The 27,779-nt window shown below is 47.0% G+C and overlaps 1 protein-coding gene and 1 non-coding gene across 2 annotated transcripts; both read right to left on the reverse strand.

Moving 5' to 3' along the window:
• Positions 1-1,535: 1,535 nt before the first annotated feature.
• Positions 1,536-27,779, reverse strand: LOC103716583 (GABA transporter 1-like). Its single transcript, XM_026808251.2, has 7 exons — positions 27,454-27,779; positions 24,237-24,359; positions 9,113-9,207; positions 8,846-9,032; positions 4,682-4,812; positions 2,684-2,899; positions 1,536-2,466 (listed from the first exon to the last, which is right to left on the reverse strand). Exons 1-7 carry the CDS (start codon positions 27,623-27,625, stop codon positions 2,071-2,073), a joined length of 1,320 nt encoding a protein of 439 aa, XP_026664052.1. The 5' UTR covers positions 27,626-27,779; the 3' UTR covers positions 1,536-2,070.
• TRNAY-GUA lies at positions 27,286-27,370 on the reverse strand. The gene is given in 2 exon segments: positions 27,286-27,321; positions 27,334-27,370. It is a non-coding gene; the product is annotated as a tRNA-Tyr (tRNA).

Consider the following 27,779-nt stretch of genomic DNA (forward strand, 5'->3'; position numbering starts at 1 on the left):
GTACTAAAATTATTTTCAGACATATATTGGAGGGGAGGAGTCTAAATGTATGACCATTTTTGTTGCATCACCTCCTACTAGAAGTTTAAGAATCCTACTTGCTTTATAGCATCCTATGCAGCATTCAGCCTTCCCAGAATGATTGGACATTTAAACAGAAACCAAGATTAAACTGCGAGAATTCTCAAGCGCGTCGTTATCGTGCAATCTTATATATCAACCTTTCAGGCTTTTGGGCAGGAAGAAGCTACTATGAGCAATGCAGTTTTGACTGTGTGGAACCATTACTGGTGCAATATACACAGAGCTTGCTGATAAAATGCCTAACAGATGAAGTCAAGGGAACTCCTAGATCAATTTGATCAAAAACTAAAGAATCTAGGAAAAGAAATAGAACTTACTAAAGAATCTAGACTTTCTTGCCCAGGCGATGGTTGGCTTAATGTTGCATGAATAGCATTTAGAGGGTGATATGAGCTTCATCAGATGTTGGAGCATTCGGAAGGAGCAGAGGCATGTGCAGTATTCATGGAAAAAAATTTACAAACCATTTAAAGGAATTATGTTACAAATGAACAAAAATAAAATAGACTACTATAATATTAAGATGAATAAGTTGAATAAAACTTAAAAATAAATTTTAAAAAAAATGGAAGATTGCAAAATATGAGCTAAAAAATATAGTAAAAATGTAAAGAAAAAGAAAATATTTACAATAAAAGTACAAAATAGGAAAATATAGGATAAATTAAAAAGAAATTTAAAAATTTCAATCAAAATATAAAGAACTAAGAATTACAAAATTAAATTTCAACTTAAGTACCACAAATTAAAAATTGAATAACAACAAAGAAATCAAAGAACCAAGGCAGCTACCAATGCTTACACAATCTCATTGATATTCTCCCGCCGCTCATTGTACCAACCCTTACAACCATGAATCTAATGGTACATAACCATCTTGATTCAAGATGTATTTTAATTCTACTCATTTTCTCTAGGGGAATACAATTTACATAATCAATTTGTCTAGCTACAAAACATACTAGAGTCTAGCCAGAATCCTTCTGCAGTTAATATATAGAGACTTTCTATCAAGGTCCACAATCTCGGTACTGAAATAGCTCTCAAACCATTTTTCTCATTTTCATCGGTACGGACCGACTTGAAGTTAAATTTGGTACCAATTTTCTTTCAATATAGTATGTTACGCCCTGTACCAGGCGGTATGGGGCCTGGTATGTAGCAGTACGACAGACCATGCTTTCTATAGATAATAACTGTCCTCAGAAAACAAGACATTCTATTAGCTACTATAGAATTCCTCAATCACTTAATAAATAAAGAAGGCCCACTTGCTGATCAAGCTTAGTGTTCTATAGGATGCTCCTTAGGTTTCACCATCCATTCGAATTTTCAGGTAAGCCCCTTCAATTTTGATCAGTTATGCTGCACAACCTCTTGCTGCATAATCTATCAACTCAATCATGTGATTTCAATTCTGCTTGTAGGACCATGATTATGAAAGAAGATAGTGAAAGTAAAGAGATTTCATATAATCATTTGTTTATGTATATCTTCACAATCCACAGCCTCATTAAACAAGATGGTCGTGTACAATTATCTGAAAAAAATTTACATAATACAATTATCTCAAAAAATTTACATAATAGAAATATTAAGATTTAAATTGGATTCCTGAATTTGTCAAACAAGCTTCGGTAGATCAAACACTTCCATGAATGGTCTGGACTCTGGAGTCAATTTGACTGTATCCAACTCACTGCTGTTCAGTCTAACAGCGTAATCTGCAACACTTGACTATATCAAGTACCTATAGGCAAGATAATATGGAAATGTTTGATATAATGCAAGTGATGTGTCCTTAAGATACTTACAGGGCTATAGTTTGCAGGTGTTTCAAGATGTTTTTTTTTTTTAATATTTTACAAGTTACAGGTATACGTTAAATGTTTTGCAACTCAATCTATACCTGCAGGCTTAAGCCCAGAATCCAGAAAGCTAATCGATACCCTGATGACAGGGATACGGCTGAGCTAAAATATAAGATCACATGTCATGGAAGAACTTGTATGTCTTGATGTCAAGAGCAATGAACCTAACAGCACCTATGCAACCCAGTATTGCAACAAACGAGAACCAAATAGCAATGGCAAGGTTAAATATCTGCACCAGAAGTTTCAGTCTGCTGTTCTTGGGCATTCTTCCAGATTTTAGAAAAGCTAAAGCTGGGAACACAAAATCTAGAGGGGTGAACCCAATAGCTCCACAAATGGAAACAAAGTCTCCAAAGAACGGCATGGCAGCAGCAGTTAGAGTAATCAAAGCCATATAGATGGAGGTGAGAGCAAGTCTCCATAGAGCATTTTGGATGCGCATGCCATAAGTTGTATTTTTAGACAGAACTTGTTCTTCAAAGTATGCATACGTTGGCCTGCAGTATATCTGAAAATATAAAATGCATCAGAATACGTGTGTGAACAGATTGTTTGTTTTTCCTATCTAATAGATGGCAATCGGGACCACACTGCTTATATTGGAAGAAGTATGAAGTGAAAAAAATTCATCAAGATATATGTTTTAAATTGCTTGCATTATCTGCACTACATCGAAAAGCATACGTGTTAAATTACAGCTTTTGATAGGGATGAAGGAAAGGTACCTGAAAGCATCCTGATATTTGAATAACAGCAAATATATTTGCCATGACGATTGTCCATCCTGGAATGGTGAGGGAGGACAAGATGTAGGGCTGAACTTGGGAACCAAATGCCCAATATCCAGTGAAAGCCAGTTGCCAGTAGGTCAAAACAATAATTCCATATGCAGCTGATACACCTTTGTACATGTTCCTCTTTGCAGGTTCCTTTACAGTATTCTGGTAAGAGAGTCGCATATTTATATATTATTAAATGAATACACCATCCGCTCAATTGATAGCACTTAGCCTCTATGTAAATGTGTCCATATAAATCTTAAATTGGAATACCAGATTTATTATAAAAATAATGTAAAAACATTAACTGTTATCTGGATGCTTTAAATTTTCGATTCCTGACCTGTCACGAAATTGTAGACTTCATCCACACTCCTCGAGATTTCATCACATCAAACCATGATATCATTACTACTCTGTCATTTTTTTTGTAATTTTAGGTAAAATAGTCTGCTCTAACATAATACTTATCAAAATGTCATTTTTATCAAATTGTACTGCAGTTAGATCAACTGCTTATATTTTATATACATAAGAAAAGATCTTTAAACACATTTGCAGATGTACTTTTTGTTTCCCTATGTTGGAATTCTTTAAGGTCCTTCTGGAAAGCTGGAGACTTGAGACACGTCACCTGTTTGAAAAATGTTGCAAATATATAGTAACTACAGTTAGTGAATCTAGAGATCTTCCATTCTGCTGTCTGGTTTCTTAAAGGCCCGTGTCCATTGTTTAACGATGCTTGAACACCTAATAACTATGTCACATATCTGAATAGCATCACAAACACATATTGGTGGAAACTAAGATCTCTTACAAGTATTACTAATTCAGTTTAGAGCAAGATTCGCCGAACCGGTTCTAGGGTTCACGCTAGTCGCGACCAGCATGGTATGGTATAGGCCCATACAGTGCCATTCTAGGATTACAGTATTTTTTTTATTGAAATACTTCAAACTAAAGTCGGCAAACCATTTACCGAGTTCAATTTTTTATTGATTTCGAATTGAAATTGGCAAACTGTTTGCCAATTTTACTTAAGTGAAGTTAAGTGAAGTTGGCAAATTGCTTGTGGACTTCAGTTCAAAATAATCAACAAAATTAAGGGCACCCTAAATGAAATAGGGGAAACCCCTACTGACGAGCCGAGAGGTCTCTCTCTCCCTCCCTCTGTCCCTCACTCTCCGTCTCCGTCTCCGTTCCTCTTTCTTTTCCTCTCTCTCCTCCGTCTTCCTTTGTTTCGAATCGATGGACTGAACCGTGCCGGTAGCCGACTGGTCTGGTTTGATACACCCCGAACCGGCCGGCTTGGCACGATTCAACAAACCTTGGTTCAGAGTTCTTTCTTGCTGCATCAGAACAAAATTCCTTTTTCCCAATAAAAAGGAATAAAAATAACAAAATAAAAAGACAAATGACTCATAATTTGAGACAGCTATAAGGTCATGAATGCTAAGTATACGATATTTTCTCCCATCTAATATACGTGCCCAATCACGTACAGGAGATACCATTCAACTAAACCATATTATGATATGAATATACTAGTTGGACTTTCTTTTAAGTTATCGAGGCATCTAGTTTAAGTGTTAAACATTTTTCAACGAAAAAAATTAATGATATCTTTCTTTTTCCTAATAAAAGATGACTCACAGTTCTTCCACCAGATTTTTACTAACTCTAATGTGTTATGCAGCATTGCTAAAATTATGGCTAGTTTCCGATATAATTCCTATAGTCAAGCTTATTCACATAATGTTAATAATTTTGAAATTGTACTAGATTAGCTCAATTTGCATACAATCTGTGAAGATCATTTCCTTGGCTGTAGACGACAATTTAAGCAGTAAAATATAGAACATTAAGTTTACTGATAAAAAAAATATGCTCAATGCAACCAGAAACAGAAAATGCTGATGAAATAATCATTCCAAGATGTTCCACCTGTATTTCTGGAAGCATGGCATCTCCAAATGAGAAAGCAATCGCACCTAGAGCATTAAAAGCTTTGAAAATTTTAGAGGAAGTGCTCCCTTGCAATGTGTAGTTGATTGACTTCCTGTCAATCTTTTCTCCTACAAAAAAAAGAGGAAAACTTGGTAACCACCATCATATAGAAAACCTAGAGATCATGCTATCCATTGTCTTGTCCACTGTTTCCTGATTAAATTTTACTGCATTTCATTACTAGTTTCATGGCCTGCATGTTTAGATATGTGCTATATACAGCAAATGTATCAAACATTTCCCTTGTGTAATTGTAGACAAACGAGCAAACAACCTCAGGATTCAACATCAAAGAGATAGTGAAACTAAAGAGTAAAAGGAAAGCAACATTAATGCTACCACTGTTAGTTGTCAATATATTCTAAAATTTTGTAGAAGGCGTAAACTCTTTTCTTTACACCATGTGTATTATCTCCCTCTCTCTCTCACACACAGAGATAATATACATGTTCATGCATACATAGACTAACACATATGCACATAATATACATGTACATAATCTACACATGCACACGAACACACACACACATAAGAAGTTGCCAAAACATAACGATTCTTATTTGAAGTTCTTAACATTCAAATCTTGGAGAACAAAAGCCAAACCTAGGGAATTATTGCAACTTTGCCGTGTCCCCATTCCATGCTCCAAATGCCCGTTTTGAGGCATGAGCATATTTTATTTATATCAGAAGAAATTAGACCAAGAAGCCAAAAAAAAAAATCAACTTCTAAGATCTTGGACCCTTGTAACCCCTTCTCTTGTTTCTATGGCTTGTGAAGAGACCATGAGGCATCATTGGAATCTGCATTTGCAAATAGAGGTAGAGATGGTGGAGGTGAGGTGGATGGAAGAGCCCAAAAAGAGAGAGGGAGGAGATGATGGAGGTGGAAAAGTTTTTGCTGAGGACAAAACACTTCAAGGCCAGCATGTGGAAAATGGAATATCTATTGTCTTCCCTTTACTGGTGATCTTGCTGATGCCATTCAGACTCCCAGTAAATTTGCAGCCTATGGCATTCGGCCATCCATATCTTTAAGGCAACATTTCCGTACTTTGTCATGGCTTTGGTCCTATCTCCCTCTCCATCTCTCCTAAATTAGTGTTACATTTTCTTTCCCTTTTCCCCTCTCTCCCTCCATTGCTCTCTCTTTCTCAAATCTTAGTTGTGCCCCCCTCTCTCTCCATTTCTCTTTGCCCATCCCACCACCACCAAGGTTCTGTGTTCTTTCTTATGATCTCATTGTCCTTTATGTTGTCTCTGCATTATCTCATCTCTTAATTTGGAATGGGTTGAATCTTCTTTGTAATGGTTTCATTGTGAAATATACAACTTAATTTGTGCTATTTCTTCTAAAAAAATTAATGAACTTTTATTATTTTACCCTCTTTTTGAGCATAGTATGCGCCCCGAATTGCCTGATTCTGGGCGTACCGAACCAAACTGGGCAAGGTTCTCTCCCACAAAATGGAAAATGCACCAAACCCGTGCAAGCCACTTTGAATCAAGAGCTTTCGAGTGGAACCAATGCAAACCCGGCGGTTCGCACTGACCGGTTCAGTCTGGTTTCACCCCCCCTCCCCTTTTATAATTGAAGAAAAGGGCGTGAGAAGCTCTTGTTGCTTCTCACACCTCCTCTCTTCAATTTTCTCCAAAAATTCCCATGAAAATAAAAATAAACACCGATTTCAACAATAAAAGCATAAGATCCAAGCTTCTTTCAAGGTATTCCTACTCTCCCACTCTCTATTTCTTCATTTTCTTTCCTTTTTAGGCCAAAAATTGGAAAAAAAATGAAAAAAATAGAGGAGGTTATGCTAAAAATTTTGAATTTAGTATGATTTCATGATATATTGTAGATTTATGAATAATCTATATAATGGCACTAAAATTTTTAATTTTTGTTAAATCTATACTTTTTTAAATCAAAAATATATTTTTATTTTTTAAAAATTTTGAACAGATAAAATAATAACAAAAAAATAACTGCAAAATTTGAAGCTTGTTTAGGGGTATGCAAGCTACTCTCGACCAAAATTTAGTGTTCATTTATTCAAGTTTGGGGGCGATCATGTACACAGTGAATAGAGAGGTGGACTGATGTACCTCCTAATTATGTTAATGATCCAGACATCTACGAGAGACATCAACACTCCACCAGATTTTAAATATTCGTATGTATGTTGTACTTTAAAGTTTAAATACATCTAATTAATTATATGTTTTGTATTCCACTATTTGTTTTACAAATATACTGCTTGATCTACTTTAATTTCATTTCATGATATAATTATGGTCTATTTAGGGTTGAGAAGCATCATTTAAGATGTATTAGATGATAAAAACATCAAATTAGGAGGTTCACCTTAATAAAAACATCAAAAGATATCAAGAAACATCAAATTAGAGTTAAAAAAATCATTTAAAGAATAAAAACAATTGATTACATTTCATTAAATGTTAAAAAAATTTAAAAAACTAAAAAAAAACAAATAGGCATGTCATCATCAGACCAGCATGCCATGTAATACTGTGTGCAGGTATGATACCAAACCGATACCGTACCCAACCAGTGGCTGACCGATACATGTACTGATACTGATTTAGGCAACCTTGCTTTTGAGTTTTCCCTTGTTTGGGTTAAGAATGTGGACACTCCTATTTTCGTCCTCCTCTAATCCCTTAGGTTACTTTTTCTTTTTTCTTTTGAATAATTGGACCATCTCAGGGCTATACTTTTGGAGGTCCAAGACATTTTGGTAGAAATAATGACAATTGTCCACAAGCGTGATCATGAAGTGCAAGCCGATATTGCATGCCTTTGAATTAGCTTTGCCGCATCCCGAACCCAATTTCACTTAAAAAAATGTTTCCGAACTGCGAGGAGGGACTGCATGATGTCTCATCCTGCCACCTTCAGTCTATATTCTTTTAGTTTTTTACCTGTTCGTTTCTTCCTTTCAGTTGGCAATCTAATGAGAGCCGCGCAGTTGTGCTGGTTGCTGTTGGATTTGGTTACCTGCCTGCAGTTTCACCACAGCGATGTTAAATGTAAATTCCATTTGCAGAGACTAGTAAACACACAAATTTTGGACCTCAAGAAAATTGTAGTTCAGTATCGATGGATCTTCTGCATGATGTCATGCTATTTGGGAGGAAGCCAGCTTTGCCCATGATAATCAGAAGTCTTGAGGTATGCTATGGACTATGGATCCAATTCTGTGCCTTCTTTCATTTTGAGACATGCTTAACTATCAGTCTCACAACTCATGTGTATATAATCCATTCACTCAGCTGGAAATTAAATCTCAGTAAGATTATAACAGGATCATCCTAAATTAAAATAGTTCTAGAACAGAAAGACAACTGTAAAAGGCAATGCTTGAACCTAAGTAGTTTAGTTATATTTCTTTACATTCCCTAGTAAATAGTTAGTAGTTGTTCTAAGTAGTAGATACCTTGTATAATGAGGATTCCATGAGATAGAGATGGAGATGTAGAGGGTAATAAAGGCTACCAACAACAATGGAGCAAAGTGTTCAGTAGGGAATAAGTTAAAACATGTAGTACTTGAGATTAGAAAAGAAAATGTAGAAATTCACAGGTAACTGGAATACTGACTTTTTTGGTTAAATTATAAAAATATACCTGCATTTCATGTTCTTGGAAAATGTATCGGGATATCAGCAATCATAAGATTATATAACAAAAAAGAGTATTCTTGTATAGATATAACATCCCTCTATACGTATATCGAAGTTCATATATGCCCCCTTGTTTCTGTTTCGAATACAAACATATGGCAAGCCTTGTTGGCTGGACAGTGACATAGAAAGTATAATTGAGAAGCCCTTTAGAAGTTCTTGCCAGCCTAAATATCCTTAATATAGAAGTAAATTTACAATTGATGAAGCTAGCCAATGCAAAAAATGTTATCAGTAACTTTACAAAACATAATGATCCTCAAAGGAAATAATATTGCATGCTAATTCTAGCATTTAAACTGAAAAGAACAGGAGCAAAGTTAAGCTGTATTCATTGATTTGATCTAATAAGTCATCTCTGTGAATTAACAAAGAGAAAACAAGTATAATGAATTTACCATTGTATATGGTCACACCAATGGTTGTTCCAGCAAAGCCTATGGTACTAAACGTGCACAAGGCATTTACCCACCGCAGTGAGTGAATATCTGGGAGTTGTGATAAAAGCAGCTCAAAGACCCCGAAGAAAACAATGAAATCCTGTAATGTTAAAGTACCATCCCTATGATAATACTTAAACACTGCCTGAGAAAAAAACAGAAATGATTCAAGTTAGTTAGCTGGTATCCACTAGGATGAATAAATGCATGGTATCGAAGACTTGCCTTAAGACTGCTTCCAGCAGCAATATGGATAGCAATGTTATTGCCCAAAGAAGCCACTTGTTGAAAGAGTGTCACAAACCAATAACCCCAGGATCCTAAGAAGAAAAATAATACATTCAGTGGAGAAACAGAGAAACAATATAAAATCATGGTTCTTGAGATGAAGGTTTGATGAAAAAAATGCTTCCATTCAATTTTACCTGAATTTGAAAATTTCTAACTTTAGCTTTTGCCTCCTTTCATCTATATCTACACTATATTAAAGAGAGAAGGGGGGGGGGGGGGGGGGGGGGGGGGGGGGGGGGGGGGGGTGCAGCGGCTTTTAGGTCTATCAAATTTGACCCTTGCCAGAATTTCAATTAGTTATTCATATAAAGCTTTATTTAATAGAATCGATAGCATGTGTAGATATGGAAGAGAAAATTTTCTTCTTTATTTAAATTCAAATCTCCTAATACAAGTATTCTTTTCCTATCCTCATCCATCTAAACAATCCTCTCTCTTTATGTTTCTCTCCATCTTAAAAAGTTGTTTAATTTCTTAACAATTCTTATCCTCTCTCTCCCAAACAGTATGGACCCCCACAAACTCTTCAAAAGAAGGGTTGTTCCAGTTGGTAGTTGGGAGGATGATCGACACCATATCTAATACCATTGCATAAGTTTTGGGGTCCTAATCAATCAATCATGCGGCTTTTAGGTCTATCAAATTTGACCCTTGCCAGAATTTCAATTAGTTATTCATATAAAGCTTTATTTAATAGAATCGATAGCATGTGTAGATATGGAAGAGAAAATTTTCTTCTTTATTTAAATTCAAATCTCCTAATACAAGTATTCTTTTCCTATCCTCATCCATCTAAACAATCCTCTCTCTTTATGTTTCTCTCCATCTTAAAAAGTTGTTTAATTTCTTAACAATTCTTATCCTCTCTCTCCCAACAGTATGGACCCCCACCTATCTCTAAAAAACCCCAACAACCATCCCTCTATTTCTACTTGGCCTCAGTTCTCTCTTTTCCTGTTTTTAGCACAATCCTTATCCAATATTTTTTATTTTGCTACTTCTTTTTATTTTTATAAGAGAATTTGGTACACAAGATATTTGCTCAGTGAGTAGAAAGTTAGATCAAGATAAGATGATGCATTCATGGAACACCACTCAAGTTGCAATAAAAAAGTGAAGAAACTCTTCAAAAGAAGGGTTGTTCCAGTTGGTAGTTGGGAGGATGATCGACACCATATTTAATACCACTGCATAAGTTTTGGGGTCCTAATCAATCAATCATGCATCATAAAGTTTTAATTCATCCTAAGTTGCACACTAGGATATCTGAACTCCTCGCAAAGACAAGATTTTTATTTACCAATTGTTACGGGGGAATTTAGCCACCATGCCCCACGTGACCGGCACGCGCGCCCAGGAAGACTACGGCAGTCCCAGCCCGACCCCGAGTCGGCTGCCCCGTGATCCAGTCATCCGACCCCGAGTCGGCAATCTCCCGACAACGACAGGCTGTTCCCCTGAGGCACACCGCGGCCCCCTGCTCCACTACTCCCTGCAACGGTCGCATCCGGCGCTGCTCCACGATCCCCTGCAACAGCCGTACAAAGCGGAGCCCCACTACGCCCTGTAACGGCCATGCCAGTGGCAACTCCATCGTGCCACACGATGACCAACCCCCCAGAAAGACCCCCCAGCCTGGTATATATGCGGCTGGGGGGGAGAAGGGGGAGGGTAAGCAAAGGTTTTCCAGAGTATTCTCTTACCTGCTGCTGCTATCTCTCCTTCTCCTTCAATCTCCTCTGACTTGATCGTCGGAGGGCCCCCACTACCCCAGTGGTGGTGCGAGGCTTGCTTGCAGGTTCCCCGGTGGAAGGTGGAGCGCAATCAACCCAACTCCAAGGGAACCCCGTTCACACCGCTGTGCCAATCGTTCTCGGTTTGGACCACCAGCAACAGTTGGCGCTAGAGGAAGGGATGGATCTCAGAGCGATCGTAATGGCACGGCGAGGTGGTCGTGGAGCTTCCAATGCTTCCGGTCGCGGGGCCTCTCGCGCCACTGGCCGGGAGGCCGCTGCATCCCCAACACGCTCTCAGCAACACTCCACCGCCCCACCGCCCATTCAGATGGTCGAGGCCGCCCAATTCGACCAGCTAACCCAGCAGGTTCGCACCCTCGCGGAGGCGGTGCAGAATCTGCAGGGTGCGATGTCCCGAGCGCCGCAGCAGGCTCAGGAGCCGCCGCTGCCTGAGCGTTCGCCTGTCCTCCTCAACCCGCGTTCCTTCCTCTCCCATGGGGAGGAGCGCCGACGCGAGGAGGATTCTCGAGCACGCTCCATTCTGCCGGGACCTTCCCACCGGAGCTGCGCGGGGTACGAGAGGCGGGCCCGGGCGCGTTCCCAGACCCCCCAGTCCTCGAGGAACCCGCGCTCCAGTCGGTCCCCCTCTCGCCGCTCCTTGTCTCCCACCCACCGGTCGCGCTCCCTGGATCGGCGGGTGGACGATCTCCACCGACAACTCCAGGTCCTGAAGGGCCATTCCAAAGATCCCTTCGCCGACTTGGAGATCTCCTCCCAGCCGGCGCTTGCCTCGAGGATCCTGCGGACCCCGAATCCGCCGGGTTTCAAAATGCCGGCGATCGAGCCCTATGACGGGGCGGCGGACCCTCGGGATCACGTCGAGAGTTTCAGGACCCTCATGCTCCTCCACGGAGCATCAGATCCCCTTCTCTGCAAAGCTTTCCCGGTAACCCTCCGTGGCCCGGCGAGGGCGTGGTTCGCCGGGCTGGAGGCTGACTCGATCCGGTCCTTCGACCAGTTCACTCGCCTCTTCATCACTCACTTCGCCGTCAGTAGCCGGCGGCGACTGGTCTCCGACTCCCTCTTTGATGTCCGGCAAAACGAGGGAGAGAGCCTGCGGGATTATCTTACCCGCTTCAACAAGGCTACGCTGGAGGTCCGGAACCTGAGTCAGGAGGTGGCCCTTTCAGCCCTGAAGCGTGGCTTCCGGAAGGGCAGACTCACCTTCTCCCTGGATAAACGCCTGCCACGGAGCTTCCCGGAGCTGTTGTCCCGGGCGAACCAGTATGCGGACGCCGAGGAGGCGGCCGCCCACCGGAGCAAGGAGGCCGCCGAGATCCCTCCAAAGCTTGGGAAGAAAAGGCGAAAAGAGGCACGCCAGAGGAGGAGCCCGACGCCCCAGCGTCGGCGCAGAAGCCCATCGCCGGCGAGGAACCGCGGCGCCCCGCGCCCTCGTTCTCCGCCTCGACGTTTCAACCGGTACACCCCTCTCCTGACTCCCCGGGCCCAGATCCTTATGGAGATCAAGGGGCGGGAGGATCTCCCGGCTCCGAGACAGATGCGGAAGATCCCTGGGAAGAGGCCCTCTCGGCCGTACTGTGAGTACCACCGAGACCACGGCCACGACACGGAGGACTGCTTCCAGCTTCGGGACGAGATCGAGGCTCTCATCCGTCGGGGGCGTCTCGGTCGATATGTGAGCGACCGACGTCCCCCCGCGGACCCGCGTCCGGCCGACCCGGCTCCTCCGGAGCCTCGGGAGCAGAATCGACCCGTTGCGGGCGTGATCCATACTATCATTGGGGGCTGCTCTCGGCCTGTGAGGAACGCAGGGGGCTCGGCGGAAGCATCAGGGATGGCCGTCATAAAGAGGCAGAGGGTCGGCAATGTAATCACCTTTTCTGATGAGGATGTAAAGGGGGTTCAGACTCCCCACGATGACGCCATGGTGATCTCCCTCACTATGGCAAACTATGATGTAAGGCGTGTTCTTGTTGATAGTGGAAGCTCAGCTGATATTTTGTTTTACGAGGCCTTCCAAAAGATGAGCTTGTCCAGACAATTGTTGCACAAAACATCCACCCCCCTCATCGGATTCACTGGTAACGCTGTCCCGGCCGAAGGAGTCGTCGAGCTGCCTGTGACTGCGGGCGTTGCACCCGCAGAAGCCACGGTGCGACTCGGGTTCTTAGTCGTCCGTGTTCCCTCGGCCTACAACGTTATCCTCGGACGACCCGGACTGAACGCCCTTCGTGCGGTGGTCTCTACGTACCACTTGCTCATGCGGTTCCCCACGACGGCTGGGATCGGAGAGGTCCGAGGTGACCAACCGACCGCACGGCAATGTTTCCTAGCGACTCTCAAAGGGAAGAAGCCCGTGGAAGCCCTAAGCGTCGAGTCCCTTGATGCCAGAGACGAGGTGGCCTTGCGGCACGGGGAGCCGGCCGAGGGTGTGGTTGAAGTCCCCCTTGAGGAAGGCCGCCCCGACCGGGCGGTCCGGGTCGGCGCCAATCTCGACCCGGGGGCTCGGGCCCGGTTGGTGGAATTCCTCTGAGCCAATGCCGATGTATTTGCCTGGTCGGCGGCCGATGTACCTGGGATCGACTCGGAGGTCATTTCTCACGCCCTCAACGTCGACCCGACCCACCGACCAATAAAGCAGAAGAAGAGACACTGTGCCCCAGATCGGATCCGGGTGGTCGACCAGGAGGTAGACAAGCTCTTGGAGGTAGGATTCATAAGGGAGGTAAGCTACCCCGAGTGGCTGGCAAATGTTGTACTTGTCCGGAAGGCGAGCGGGAAGTGGAGGATGTGCATCGACTATACCGACCTGAACAAGGCGTGCCCTAAGGATAGCTTTCCGCTTCCGCGAATAGACCAACTGGTCGACGCGACTTCCGGATATCAGCTGCTGTCTTTCATGGACGCCTTCTCCGGTTACAACCAGATAATGATGGCCCCACAGGACGAGGAGAAAACTGCCTTTATAACAGACCGGGGGCTGTACTGCTACAAGGTAATGCCCTTCGGTCTGAAGAATGCTGGCGCCACTTACCAGCGCCTCGTCAACAAAATCTTCAAAGAGCAAATCGGCCGGAACATGGAGGTGTACGTGGACGATATGCTGGTGAAGAGTCGCCATGCAGACCAGCACATCGCGGATTTGGAGGAGACTTTCACCACCTTGCGGAAGTTTCGCATGAAGTTGAACCCAGCGAAGTGCGCCTTCGGCGCTTCGGCCGGGAGGTTCTTCGGTTTCATTGTCAACCAGCGGGGTATCGAAGCCAACCCAGACAAAATCAAGGCCATCCAAGGTATGTCCCCTCCGACCAAAGTAAAGGAGGTTCAGGATCTCGCTGGAAGGGTCGCCGCGCTCGGACGATTTGTGGCAAAATCGGCCGAACGCTGCCAACCATTCTTCAAAGTGTTAAAACGCCCGAAAGACTTCCTCTGGACGGCCGAATGTCAAGCAGCATTCGACCAGCTCAAGGAATACCTGGCGTCTCCTCCCCTACTGTCCAAGCCGCAAGAAGGGGAGATGCTCTACCTCTATCTGGCGGTCTCCCCAACCGCGGTCAGTGCGGTGCTGGTTCGGGAAGAGGCAAAGCTCCAGAAGCCTATGTACTACATCAGCCGGGTCCTACGGGATGCCGAGACGCGGTACACGAAGGCTGAAAAGATCGCCTTCGCGCTGCTAACCGCGACCAGGAGGCTTCGCCCCTACTTCCAGGCTCATTCGGTCACCCTCTTAACCGATCAACCGCTACGGCAGATCCTCAGCAACCCCGAGAATGCGGGACGACTGGTGAAGTGGGCAGTAGAACTCGGTGAGTTCGACATCCGCTACCAGCCTCGACCCGCCATCAAGGCCCAGGTGCTCGTGGACTTCCTCGCTGAGTGCACGGTGCAGGAGGCGGAACCTAAACCGCCGGACACACCCAGCCTCGACCTCCCGATTTGGACGCTTCACATCGATGGGTCGTCCAACCCCGAGGGTGGAGGGGCCGGGCTGGTCCTTACCAGTCCTGATGGAGTGATAGCCGAGTATGCCTTGAGGTTTGGATTTCCAGTGACCAACAACGAGGCGGAGTACGAGGCCCTAGTCACGGGACTCAAACTCACCAGGGAGCTCGGCATTCGGCGTTTGAAGGTCTTCACCGACTCCCAGCTGGTGGTCGGGCAGGTTCGTGGGGAGTTCGAGGCCCGGAGCCCGACCATGCAGAACTACGTCCGGAAGGTGCAAGCACTCATTCCCAACCTCGGCAGTGTCGACATCCAGCAGGTCCCCAGAAGCGAAAATGCCAGGGCCGACAGGTTGTCCCGCTTGGTGGGCACAGAGGCGCACAACTTGTCGAGGGCAATCTACCTGGAGACCCTGGATGCCCCGAGCATCGGCGAGGCTGGAGCGGTGATGGCGATTGATCCGAAGCCGTCTTGGATGGACCCGCTCGTCGCCTACCTCGCCGAAGGGATCCTCCCTGAAGACGAAGATCAAGCTCGGCGACTTGTCAAGAAGTCCGCCCACTACGTACTCTATGAAGGGAGGCTGTACCGGACCTCGTTCACCGCCCCCCTCTTAAGGTGCCTCCGCCCCTCGGAGGCGGCCTACGTCCTCGGCGAAGTCCATGAGGGCGTCTGCGGATCGCACTTGGGGGCTAGGTCCTTAGCGCACAAGATCATGAGGCAAGGCTATTATTGGCCTACCTTGTTGGAGGACTCGAAGGATCACGTACGGAAATGCGACGCCTGCCAGCGCCACGCCAACGTCCAGAGAGTCCCTTCTGTCCCCTTGGCACCAATCACCGCGCCCTGGCCCTTCGCACAGTGGGGAATGGATATCCTCGGACCGTTCCCCGTCGCTTCAGCTCAGCGGAAATTTTTGATTGTTGCAATCGACTACTTCACCAAGTGGGTGGAGGCAGAGCCGCTGGCCACTATCACGGAGGCGCAAGTCCGGAAGTTCGTGAAGAAAAACATCATTGTCCGATTTGGGGTACCTCGGGTCCTCATCTCGGATAATGGTCGACAGTTCGACAACAAGCATTTCCGTGACTTCTGCGAGGAGTTCGGGATCGAGCATCGGTTCACATCTGTGTCGCATCCCCAAACCAACGGTGAGGCCGAGGTCACAAATCGGACAATCCTCCAAGGAATTAAGGCGCGAATCGGTCGGACGGGGCAAGCTTGGGTCGAAGAACTCGAGAATGTCCTTTGGGCGTATCGGACCATGCATCGGACCCCTACCGGGGAGACGCCTTTCAGCCTAACCTATGGCACGGAAGCGGTTGTTCCTGTGGAGCTCGGACTCCCCTCGCCCCGGGTGGCCGCGCACCGACCCGAGGCCAATTCGGAGCAACTCCGAGGAAACCTGGACCTCTTGGAAGAAGCAAGAGAAATGGCGCAGGTTCGGATGGCGATGTATCAGCGGAGGGTGGCCCGATATTATAACTCCAAGGTCCGACCGAAACTTTTCAGAATCGGAGATCTGGTGCTAAGGCGAGCCAAAGCATCTCAACCCGCGGAAGGTGGGAAGCTGGCGCCAAATTGGGAAGGCCCGTATAGGGTTCGCTGGGTAAACCGACCTGGCTCCTACCAGTTGGAGGCCCTAGATGGTCGAGAAATTCCGAGGAGCTGAAATTCCGCTAACCTGCGGGTGTATTACCAGTAGAACGACAAAGCCAGGAAGACAGTTCGAAAAATGTACAATTCTTTTCGTTTCAATAATTCCTGGTTACAACGGTGTGTTCGTGTGATTACAAAGAATTCCCAGAGGAGAATTGGGGAGTAAAGAAAACAAGGAAGAGGTGGAGACTCCGTGGAGCTGAAGATCTGGGATCCCGAACCCTCCATCCGAAGCAGCTGCAATCCCACCGGGCGTGGGTGCTTCTCCCCGGAGGCGCCATCGACGCCTCACGCAAAAGACGAAGAGCCGGCGCGGACGAAGAAGAAGTGGACGAAGGAGGAGTTCCCGCTGCCTCCAGAGGAACGCCACCTCCAAGGGATATTCCGGTCCTCCCCAGGAGAAGGGGAGGGAAGGAACACAAGGGAGAAGAGCGCGAGGAGGCGCGAACCCGGATGAAGCGTCTGGCGCAGAGCTCAATCGGGAGGCGGGGCTGAAAGGAGGGGGGATGTGATCCCGGATGAAACGCCTAGAGCGGAGTTCCGCCGGGGAGAACCTCCCTGTTGATCCCAGATGAAACGGCTAGTTGGCGGAAGTCGCGAGGGGCGCGCCTCCCGTTCCTCCGGTGGGGGTTTCCCAGCCACACGCCGGAGAGGAGGTCCACGAACCATGGCAACCTGAATAGCTCCGGCTTGGCAGGCTCCACCGCGCCTGCACTTATATTTATAGCCAAACTGAGGCCCTCCGGTCGTTCCGATGCGGGTGGCTCCAATAAAGGCGGGCGCACCGAATCCGGAGCCGTTCCGGCTCTCGAGGCGTATCCTCCCACGATCTCCTAAGAGTCGTTCTCCTTAATTGCATTCTTCATGCAGGACACTCCGGGCAGCGTGTATCCCGCGGCCCACATATCTCCGCTCGCGCCCAGGCCGCATCCGCCTCGAAGAGCGCGCGTATCGCGGCCGCTTAACTGACACTCCTTGCAAGCAGCAACTGGCGATCCGATTTCCCAGGTAACGCTTCAATTAGCATTTAATGCCCTTCCAGTGTTCCCCAGGCGACGCTTGGAGAGGAGGAGAAACACGATCGTAGCTGGCCACGGAGAAATCCCGTCGAGCGGCAAGCAACAGGCGCGTGGCCAACGAGCGGAATTTCCCGAGGCACGACCCTCGGATGCCAGGCTAACCCGATGATCATCCCGGGAGCAGACTAGCCTGAAGCCCCGACCGGTCGCCTCGGCTTGCGCCAGCCTTGGCCGACCAACGAGCGGAATTTCCCGAGGCTCGGCCCTCGGATGCCAGGCTAACCCGATGATCATCCCGGGAGCAGACTAGCCTGAAGCCCCGACCGGTCGCCTCGGCTTGCGCCAGCCTTGGCCGACCAACGAGCGGAATTTTCCGAGGCTCGGCCCTCGGATGCCAGGCTAACCCGATGATCATCCCGGGAGCAGACTAGCCTGAAGCCCCGACCGGTCGCCTCGGCTTGCGCCAGCCTTGGCCGACCAACGAGCGGAATTTCCCGAGGCTCGGCCCTCGGATGCCAGGCTAACCCGATGATCATCCTGGGAGCAGACTAGCCTGAAGCCCCGACTGGTCGCCTCGGCTTGCGCCAGCCTTGGCCGACCAACGAGCGGAATTTCCCGAGGCTCGGCCCTCGGATGCCAGGCTAACCCGATGATCATTCCGGGAGCAGACTAGCCTGAAGCCCCGACCGGTCGCCTCGGCTTGCGCCAGCCTTGGCCGACCAACGAGCGGAATTTCCCGAGGCTCGGCCCTCGGATGCCAGGCTAACCCGATGATCATTCCGGGAGCAGACTAGCCTGAAGCCCCGACCGGTCGCCTCGGCTTGCGCCAGCCTTGGCCGACCAACGAGCGGAATCTCCCGAGGCTCGGCCCTCGGATGCCAGGCTAACCCGATGATCATCCCGGGAGCAGACTAGCCTGAAGCCCTGACCGGTCGCCTCGGCTTGCGCCAGCCTTGGCCGACCAACGAGCGGAATCTCCCGAGGCTCGGCCCTCGGATGCCAGGCTAACCTGATGATCATCCCGGGAGCAGACTGGCCTGAAGCCCCGACCGGTCGCCTCGGCTTGCGCCAGCCTTGGCCGACTAACGAGCGGAATTTCCTGAGGCCTAACCCTCGGATGCCTGGCCTAGCGCCGGAAGAATTTCCTGAGGCCTAACCCTCGGATGCCTGGCCTAGCGCCGGAAGAATTTCCTGAGGCCTAACCCTCGGATGCCTGGCCTAGCGCCGGAAGAATTTCCTGAGGCCTAACCCTCGGACGCCTGGCCTAGCGCCGGAAGAATTTCCTGAGGCCTAACCCTCGGATGCTTGGCCTAGCGCCGGAAGAATTTCCTGAGGCCTAACCCTCGGATGCCTGGCCTAGCGCCGGAAGAACTTCAAGAGTTAGGAGTCGGCGAGACGCTACCAAAAGTTAAAAAGAGGAAGGACGAAAGTGAAATGAAGAAACACTCTATTTGCATTAACTTTCATTGTTTCAGGGCCGAGACCCATACAACTCGGCAAAACGCCAACATACAAAGAAAAGGACAAAGAAAGGTACAGAGGGTCAGCTTGGAGGAACCCCTGGGTCGGGAACGCCGGGCACGTCCGCAAGGGGTAGGGAGGCAGTTGGAGAATCAGCAGGCAATGGCGCCGGAGGGGAGTCGAGGAGGGAGACCCCACTCAGGTCAATCCCGGGGTATTTGGCCGACACCCTTGCCAAGCCTTCATCGAAGCCTAAGACAAAGGAGTCGGACCCCGCGTCCGACATGTCACGGACGAACTCATCGGACCGACGATAGGCCTGTACCGCCTCCGACATGTCACGGATGAACTCGGCGGACTGACGATAGGCCTGTACCGCCAGACGCCCGATTTCCGCGCTCTTCTCGGCCAGCGCCGCCTCTGCTCGCTCCGTAATCTGAGCTTTTGCCTCCATGACCTTCGCCACAATCCGGTCGTCCGCCTCGGAGGAGACCCTCAGCAGATCAGCCCGAGCCTCCTTGTGCTTCGCCTCGGCAGCAATGCGAGCAGCCTCGGCCTCCTCCAAGCGCGAACGAAGCTCCTGGTCGCTCGCGCGGGACTCCTCCAAGACCGACTCCAATTCGCCCAGCTTGGCTTCAAGAGACCGGGTTCGGTTGCGGGCGTTGTCGGCTGACTGCCGGGCCTTCTTCCACCTCTCCCGGAAGTCGGCAGCCTTCCGGGACTGCTTTTCGGCCCGCTCCTCCGCCTTCCTGATCTCGCTTTCGAGACCCGAGGCAACCTTGAGTTGCTCCTGAGCCTCCAACAGTTGCCTCTCGAGGGCGGCGAAGCCGAGTGCCCGCTCTTCGGCCACCTGGAGCCTCGTCTCGAGGTCCCTGGTCGTCCTCCCCGCCGCAGCCTGGCCTCCCTCCTCTACTGCTTTCAGTCGGCTCTCGGCCCTCGCCAGGAGCCTTGCCTGTTCCTCGTGGCTCTCCTCCAGACGAATCATGTACTGGGCGAGCTAAAAGATAGGAAAAATGAGAGCGTCAGACGGGGATCAATAGAACTTATAAGTGGCGGAAGCGACCAAAAGAACACTCACTGACATAAGACAGACGCAGCTGGCAGCCCCGACGTCAGGGATCCTCATCTGCCGGACCTGCCAACGGTCCTTCTCCAGCAGCACCGTCTCGATGAGGTTTCGGGCGCCGGCGAAAGTGAAGGCCGACCCCGACTTCGCCCCGGAGCCGGACGGTGGTTCTACAGCCTTACCCTTACCCATCGCTTGGGGAAGAGTCATGCTGACCGTGCTCGGGGCGGGGGCCGCTCCAGGAATCGACAGGGTTCCGCTTGGCCGGGGCCTCGGCGCGCCCCTCCTTCTCGTGTCATCCGAAGCCGACCGAGTCGAAGGCCGGGTTGGGGACCGATCGCGTCCAACCCGGCCGTCTCGGGCGCGCTCAGATGACACCTCCGGAATAACGGTAGTCTCATCACCGGAGGGCTGATACAGCGCCAACTGTCGGTCTGAGCCCGCGGCGTCCCCCTGATCGGTGGGTCCAGACCCGTCTGTCGGCGTCGGAGTCGCCTGCTGGCGGGACTTCTTCGCCGGTGGGACCCCGCTCGGAGGAGTCCGTTTCTTCCTCCGGACCGCTTCCAGTAGGGACGTCCTACCAACAGCCATCGCCTTGTCCGACCGCCTGACGTCGTCGATTTCTGCAAAAAGGACGAGATGGTCGGAGACTGAGAAGCTGATGGAAAGAAGAAATGAAAGAGGAGAAAAAAAGCTAAAAAAGAAGTGGCGGGCTCACGGTCAGCGGGGACCGAGCTCAGGCCGACGTTCACCAAGGTGTCCTCAGAAATAAGGCGAGACACCGGGGGGAGCCGGCCCTCGGCAACCAACCCCTTCAAGACGGCGACGCCATCGGATTCCTCCCTCGACAACCTCGATAGGCCGATCGGGGACTTCATCGGCGTCTCCCAGGTTGCCCTGATTCCCCAAGAGGGATCTACGTCAATGAAAAAGAAACGCTCCTTCCAGCCGTGAATGGAGGAAGGAGCCTCCTTGACGAGGCCGCACCCTCGCCGCGCCGCAAAGCACCACCACCCTCTGTCCTGGGGGTGGCCGTTCAGGCTGTAGCATTCCCAAAAGACATTCAGGGTGGCGGGAACCTCGTGCATGCGGCAGAGAACCTGGAAGGCCGTCATGGCGCGCCATGAGTTCGGCACCAGTTGCGTCGGCGCCACTCTTAAACCCCGAAGCACCTGCACAACTAAGTCCGAGGGGGGAAAGCGGAACCCGGCCCGAAGGATGTCCTCGTTGATGGCGACCTTCCCTGGAGGAGGATGGGACATCCTCTCCTCAGGCCCCGGGAGCGTAACGTTGCAGGCTTCGGGAAGGTGGTACCGGGCCACGAACCTATCTAGGTCTTCGGGGACCAGATCCGACTGAATGCGGTTCGCTCTTACTTCGTCCATACCTAATGGCCAGTGGATCTACGGTCAGGACGGGGCCAAAAAGGGGGAAAGGACCGGAACGACTGAAGTACACTAATATGGAAGGAGAAAGTATGGAGAGCCCTAAATTGAAGAATGGGGCAACTCACCGGAAGGGAAGGAAGAACGGCTCCGAGAGCGTCAAAGGAGGAGCGAGCGAACAGTCCGACGGCAACGACAGCAGCGCAAGGGAGAAACTCGAAGATGCCTGCGAAGAGAAAAGCGGACGGGGGAGGGCCCCCGGTTAAATAGGCGGAAAGACGGGTGACGCCTCGGTGACGCCAGAGGACGCCTGGCTGCCGAAGGATCGCTCGCGCCCCAAAGGCGAATCGACGCCATTAAGGAAGGATGTCCGCCGAAATCCGCAGACTGCCAGATCAGCGACAACCGCTATACGCCATAAAGGAGGCGGGGAGCTCGAAGCGCGCGCGCCTTTCCGAGGGATGGCGGCAATCTCGAAGCATCACTCCCTTCACCCGTTCCCCTCCTAGTTCCAGGCTCGGAAGTGGGGGGCTACTGTTACGGGGGAATTTAGCCACCATGCCCCACGTGACCGGCACGCGCGCCCAGGAAGACTACGGCAGTCCCTTGATCCAGCAATCCGACCCCGAGTCGGATATCTTCGGCTCCGCAGCCCGACCCCGAGTCGGCTGCCCCTTGATCCAGCAATCCGACCCCGAGTCGGATATCTTCGGCTCCGCAGCCCGACCCCGAGTCGGCTGCCCCTTGATCCAGTAATCCGACCCCGAGTCGGATATCTTCGGCTCCGCAGCCCGACCCCGAGTCGGCTGCCCCCTGATCCAGTCATCCGACCCCGAGTCGGCAATCTCCCGACAACGACAGGCTGTTCCCCTGAGGCACACCGCGGCCCCCTGCTCCACTACTCCCTGCAACGGTCGCATCCGGCGCTGCTCCACGATCCCCTGCAACAGCCGTACAAAGCGGAGCCCCACTACGCCCTGTAACGGCCATGCCAGTGGCAACTCCATCGTGCCACACGATGACCAACCCCCCAGAAAGACCCCCCAGCCTGGTATATATGCGGCTGGAGGGGAGAAGGGGGAGGGTAAGCAAAGGTTTTCCAGAGTATTCTCTTACCTGCTGCTGCTATCTCTCCTTCTCCTTCAATCTCCTCTGACTTGATCGTCGGAGGGCCCCCACTACCCCAGTGGTGGTGCGAGGCTTGCTTGCAGGTTCCCCGGTGGAAGGTGGAGCGCAATCAACCCAACTCCAAGGGAACCCCGTTCACACCGCTGTGCCAATCGTTCTCGGTTTGGACCACCAGCAACACCAATCATGATCACATGACAGTAGAGACATAAATCCCGATTGGCCTGCTCTTGTGGTTGACAGGCAATCTACCTAAGTTTTAGAAGCCCAAATAAAAACCTAATAACTTGAAGAACAGTTCCTTATTTATTTTGCAAGAAAACTATAAAATTTAATATTTATTTTAAAAGGCAGGCAGATAGATAGATAGAGTTTCCACAAAAGAAATTGTTCTCCTTTAAATAAGGACAAGCTTGTCTTGCTAATATTCTTTCTGAAGTGTCAAGAACTCAAGCAAGCAAGGAAAGATGGACCTTCATTCATTGGCCAAGAGACAAATGATCTTAGGTGTACCATTAACAATATGAGGAGTAGAGTTTAGTTGTATAGCCCATGCTTAGATACATAAAGTTTACGAGCCACATTATACCATATCAATCATAAGAATTCCCATCTTCCCTTTTCTCAAACTCCTGTTTTGTTTTCACATTCTTTCTCCTCTTCCTCTTTATTTTCTCTTTCCCCTCTTCCTCTTTTTTTTTCTAGTAACATGATCCAAGAGGATCTCCAGATCGATGTGCACTATTTTGGCCACTACGAGCAGGGCTAGACAGGGACTAGGAGCAAGATCCACTACAATAGAAAGCTGAGTCGCAAGCCAAAGCTTTTAGAGACCATAACTTGGTCATACGACGTCTGATTGAGATGGTTTTTTTTTTTTTTTTTATAAATCAGACAATTTTTTGATATCTACGACGTGACGCCATGCCCTTAGGGGCCGGCGCCCCAAGCGATGTAGTCCAAATTTCATCGATTGGGGCCCAAAACAGGCCGATCAAACCATTTTTTTTTTCCGGATAAGACTTTGGCTAGACGTAGCTCTCTATCTGAGAAGAATCAGGTGAAGCAACATAAGTCGAGATCTACCCCCTCAAGATTTTTAGCTTTTTCTAAAAAATTTCTACTAGTAACGTCTATTTTAGGAAAGAGAGTCCTACTAAGTTTAGAAAGAAAGATCCGAGCCAAATTGTATTTGGGCGGACCTCACATTATAAACAGAGGTTATGTACTTCATTTTTTTAATCATTAATAAAAGAAATGAGACTTAAAGCCCTACTTTAATAATTCTTCTATCCTCTTCTAGTTATCTTCCGAGAGATTCGAGTTGAGTGGATTGAAGAAAATCTTTCTTTTCCCTGATCAGATCATAAATAGAGGATGAACTATAAAGCTTTTCTTCCTTTCAATTACATTGTGCACATGCATATATTTGTGGTGTTGGGATGTGTTTAAGACTAATTAAATGATAGCCCATTTCTGGAAGACAACATGCCACTACTTTTCACAAGTTAAGGAAACTAATAGATTACAAAGCAATTAAAATGTTAGAAACACTTCACTAGTTTACTTCATAATCAAGAAGAGTTGCTTTAATTTACTAATCTTTGTAGAACACTTTATTTTTAATTGAAAGGAACTAACCATATATACTCTTTGCAAGTAGACGATAAGTAGTGTGCTTCTTTCCATTCCATTCCCATAATGAAGCAATTAACAAACTGGAATACCATGTCGTGAGCGTTCCACCAACCAAACTGCAAACACCTGAATTAAAACCATAATGACCAAAATTTAATTCTAGTCTTCAACTAACCAAAAATATGAAGGATTCTATCAAAAAATTTAGTGCAATTAAAGAAAATTGAGAGATTCATGAAGATTCAAGTAACTGAATTTCTCATATGTCAGGAAAATAAGACTTCTTAATGTTGCATTTTCAGATTGGAGGATCATTTTCAGAGAAATCGTGTTCTTGGATCTACATTCAAAAGGATCAGAATCATTCATCAGATGTGAGTGCAACAAATACCATAGCCTTGCCAACTTTTTTTCCTAGCAACCACTATCAAGATCATTTCGAAAAGACAAAACTTTTCATAGTATCTTAGAGTAGAATGGAGGAAGGGAAAAATATACAGACTTGTGCCATCGTCGATTGCATAGGAGGATAATGTCTATGTGTTTAAATGTTGGAAATGCATAGAATGCATAAAGATAAGATGACTGATGTTGTGAAGATAGAAAATAAGAAAGAAATTATGCATACATGTCTATTAGGAAGACAAAGAATTGGTAATGCAAAGTGATGCAGATGATAACACAAAACTGGTGAAACATATATTATAGAATGGGGCTGATATTTGAATAAAAGGATTGAAAGCTACTTGGAAAAACCTGTATGAAAGCTGTGAGATCCAATCCGCACCATCTTACTGGGGGCTTAGTTTAGCCCTTTTGAATAGCACTAGAGAAATCCCTAAATTGGTCCATTTGGGATAAGGCTTGCTATTTATAGTTTCCATGAAGCCAATTACTACTTGGTTTAAGTTAGACTAGTAAATCCTTTCTCATTCCCTTTGAGGGCTATCTATCTACCAATGCAAGATTTGTCAGTTGTTTCTCCAAACTTTTTCACTTAGCTATCTAAGGTCTTGCCAACCATTCTTGGCCTTTTGGCAATTACTAGCACTTATTATGAAAGCCTCCACTGATATTCCATATACATCCCACATGATCGTAAATGCAGGAACTCGTCTATAACCAGCATGACCATTTGTCTCCTCTGATGCGTTCAATCTTAAGCTTATCCTCTCTGCCATTACCATTTACCAAACTATCACCTTAATAGGGTCATTTTTGTGATGTACACTCATGAGCATAACCCTTTGCGAGTGCTAAAATCCATGAGCCATGTACAAGCCACACCATTATCATATAAACTCATTATTCGATACTAAGTGGCATGCAGCTTTTCACTTCATTTATCCAGCTTATTTCTTTTCGGCACAATCCGTTATCCAGAACTGATTGTATAATTAAGCTACGAGAGCAAGAGTTCTGAATCATCATTTCTCCCTCTTAATTCCTTATTAAATTGCATACACCGTACATATTATGATTCTGTTAATATTTGAATCCTTCTTCTCGATAGCTTTCTTCCTAAATATTAGTTCGCATGTGCATCACCATCAACTGCAGACATCATATCCTGGAAATTTCTTATTTTCAACAATTATTCATCCACAACAAATGTAAATAGATCAAGAATAAAGATCAACATCAGTATAAGTCCCAAATCATAGAATCTCACTTGCGTTGCCACCACAATTTCTAGTATTAGTCTTTACGTATATCTTGATATGGTATAGTCCTATTATTTGCCTTGCATCTAATGTTCAGTGAACCATTTCTTCAAATGCTCCGCGTCAATAAACTGTATTTATTTTCTTTCTCTTTTCTTTCATGTAGGAAGTTCCTTAGGAAGAAGATAACCTCAAATGCTTAAAATCTTACCATAAATCCAGATTAATCCTTAGAATTTGTGGTCTCCTTTAGAATCTTTATCATTAGGATCAATTTCAATTTTGTTCCTCACAACTGCCTATACCTTAATAGGTGTATGATCTGAACATTATCTTTACTCTTTTGCATCTTTTTCAAATTTTTATCTTTATTTTTCGTTCCTGTCAATAATATGGTTGTTCCTATTTCAATAAAAACAAATATTAGTACACACTGATCGATGCTTTCTCATGTAGATCCTCTGAATTTTAGAAAATGCTCTGCACCATATATGCATATCTTATCATGTAGCACGAAATATGTTGAGGTCTCTTAAGCATGATGCCCACCCTTTGTAACCTTTGGGCAGTAAAAATGGACTCATTACAACTCAATATTGCTTCGCATTATGGTGTATCAACTGACATACTCTAAGGCTTCACGATACATACCGACTTGCTTAATGGAATAAATATTTATTAAACTCAACAAACATATATTTTCCTACATTTTTAAAGTTTTAGACATTTGTAATTTCAAAATTGTATATTCACTCCATCTTGGATCGGTCTTAGACATGAGCTTTCGGTTTCTTGCTATGAGCTTAGGGCCATTGCTTTTTAGGCTTTCGTGTGCCTGACCTCGTCCATGATATGTTTTCCAGTCTTAGGTTTAATTTCATCTTTACATCATGATTCTCATTACTTTTGTACAATTGAACTGCATATTCCTTCTTGTGGTAGTTAGTCTTTGGGCACTCAAAGGCTTCAAGGTGAGTTCCTATGCCTTTTCAATGATCCAAATTGGAAAAACAACAATGCCTTCCTTCACAGTGCCTGATGTTTTAATAAGAGCCGTACATGTAAATCAAAATTTTAAACATGCCACTTGAATCACAAAATGATTTAAAATAGTTATGATTAGGAAGGAAGAAAAGAAGCTTTCACTTCAGCACCTAGCAGTTAAAAAAAAAAAAAAGAGATGCTAATTGGAAAGAACAATGCATTCTTTCACAGTGCTTGATGCTTTTACAACAACCATACATGCAAATTAAAATTTTAAACATGTCAATCGAATTAAAAAATGATTTATAATAATAGTTATTATTAGGAAAATAAAAAAAGAAGTTTTGACTTCAGCACACAGCACTTCCAAGCAAGAAAAAAATTTCATAGAAAAAAAAAAAAAATCCGACCTGCCGGATTCGAACCAGCGACCTAAGGATTAACCTGCTCAACTACAGTCCTCCGCTCTACCAACTGAGCTAAGGTCGGATGGATGGTCGAATGAGCCCAGAGATTTCTCCTAAAACGTTTTCTCTACAGAGATGAGGAAGCGAAAAGGAGGAGGAGAATACCAAGAGGCCAGCCAAGTGAGGCGAGAGCAAAGGGCAAGGGAGCATAGGCCGCCGGCGTGGCGATGGTGGTCGCCACGTGGAACGCCGCGTGCTTCCACGTACCTCTCCCTCCTCCTTCAGAGATCACCTGCTGCTCCTCCTCCTCGACCCCGTCGGAGGCGCTCGTTCTCATCTCCCACGCACTCTCTAAGATGGCGAGGGCGATGAGGAGGACTCCGAAGAAGTGGAGAGAACCATTTATTTTTGGGAGAGGGGACGAATATGGGAGAATCTCTCCGCTTCCGATTCCCAGAGTAGAAGAGTCTCCGGCGGTGGGAAGACGTCGC

The sequence above is a fragment of the Phoenix dactylifera genome, chromosome 8, assembly GCF_009389715.1.
Source record: "Phoenix dactylifera cultivar Barhee BC4 chromosome 8, palm_55x_up_171113_PBpolish2nd_filt_p, whole genome shotgun sequence".
NCBI lineage: Eukaryota > Viridiplantae > Streptophyta > Magnoliopsida > Arecales > Arecaceae > Phoenix > Phoenix dactylifera.

Excerpts from the sequence above, each read along its gene's own strand:
- LOC103716583 (XM_026808251.2), bottom strand. The coding sequence starts at position 27,625 with ATGAGAACGAGCGCCTCCGACGGGGTCGAGGAGGAGGAGCAGCAGGTG. Across the intron at positions 9,208-24,236 it reads ACTTGCAAAGAGTATATATG|GATCCTGGGGTTATTGGTTT; the intron begins GTTAGTTCCTTT and ends TTTTCTTCTTAG. Across the intron at positions 2,467-2,683 it reads AAATATCAGGATGCTTTCAG|ATATACTGCAGGCCAACGTA; the intron begins GTACCTTTCCTT and ends TTATATTTTCAG.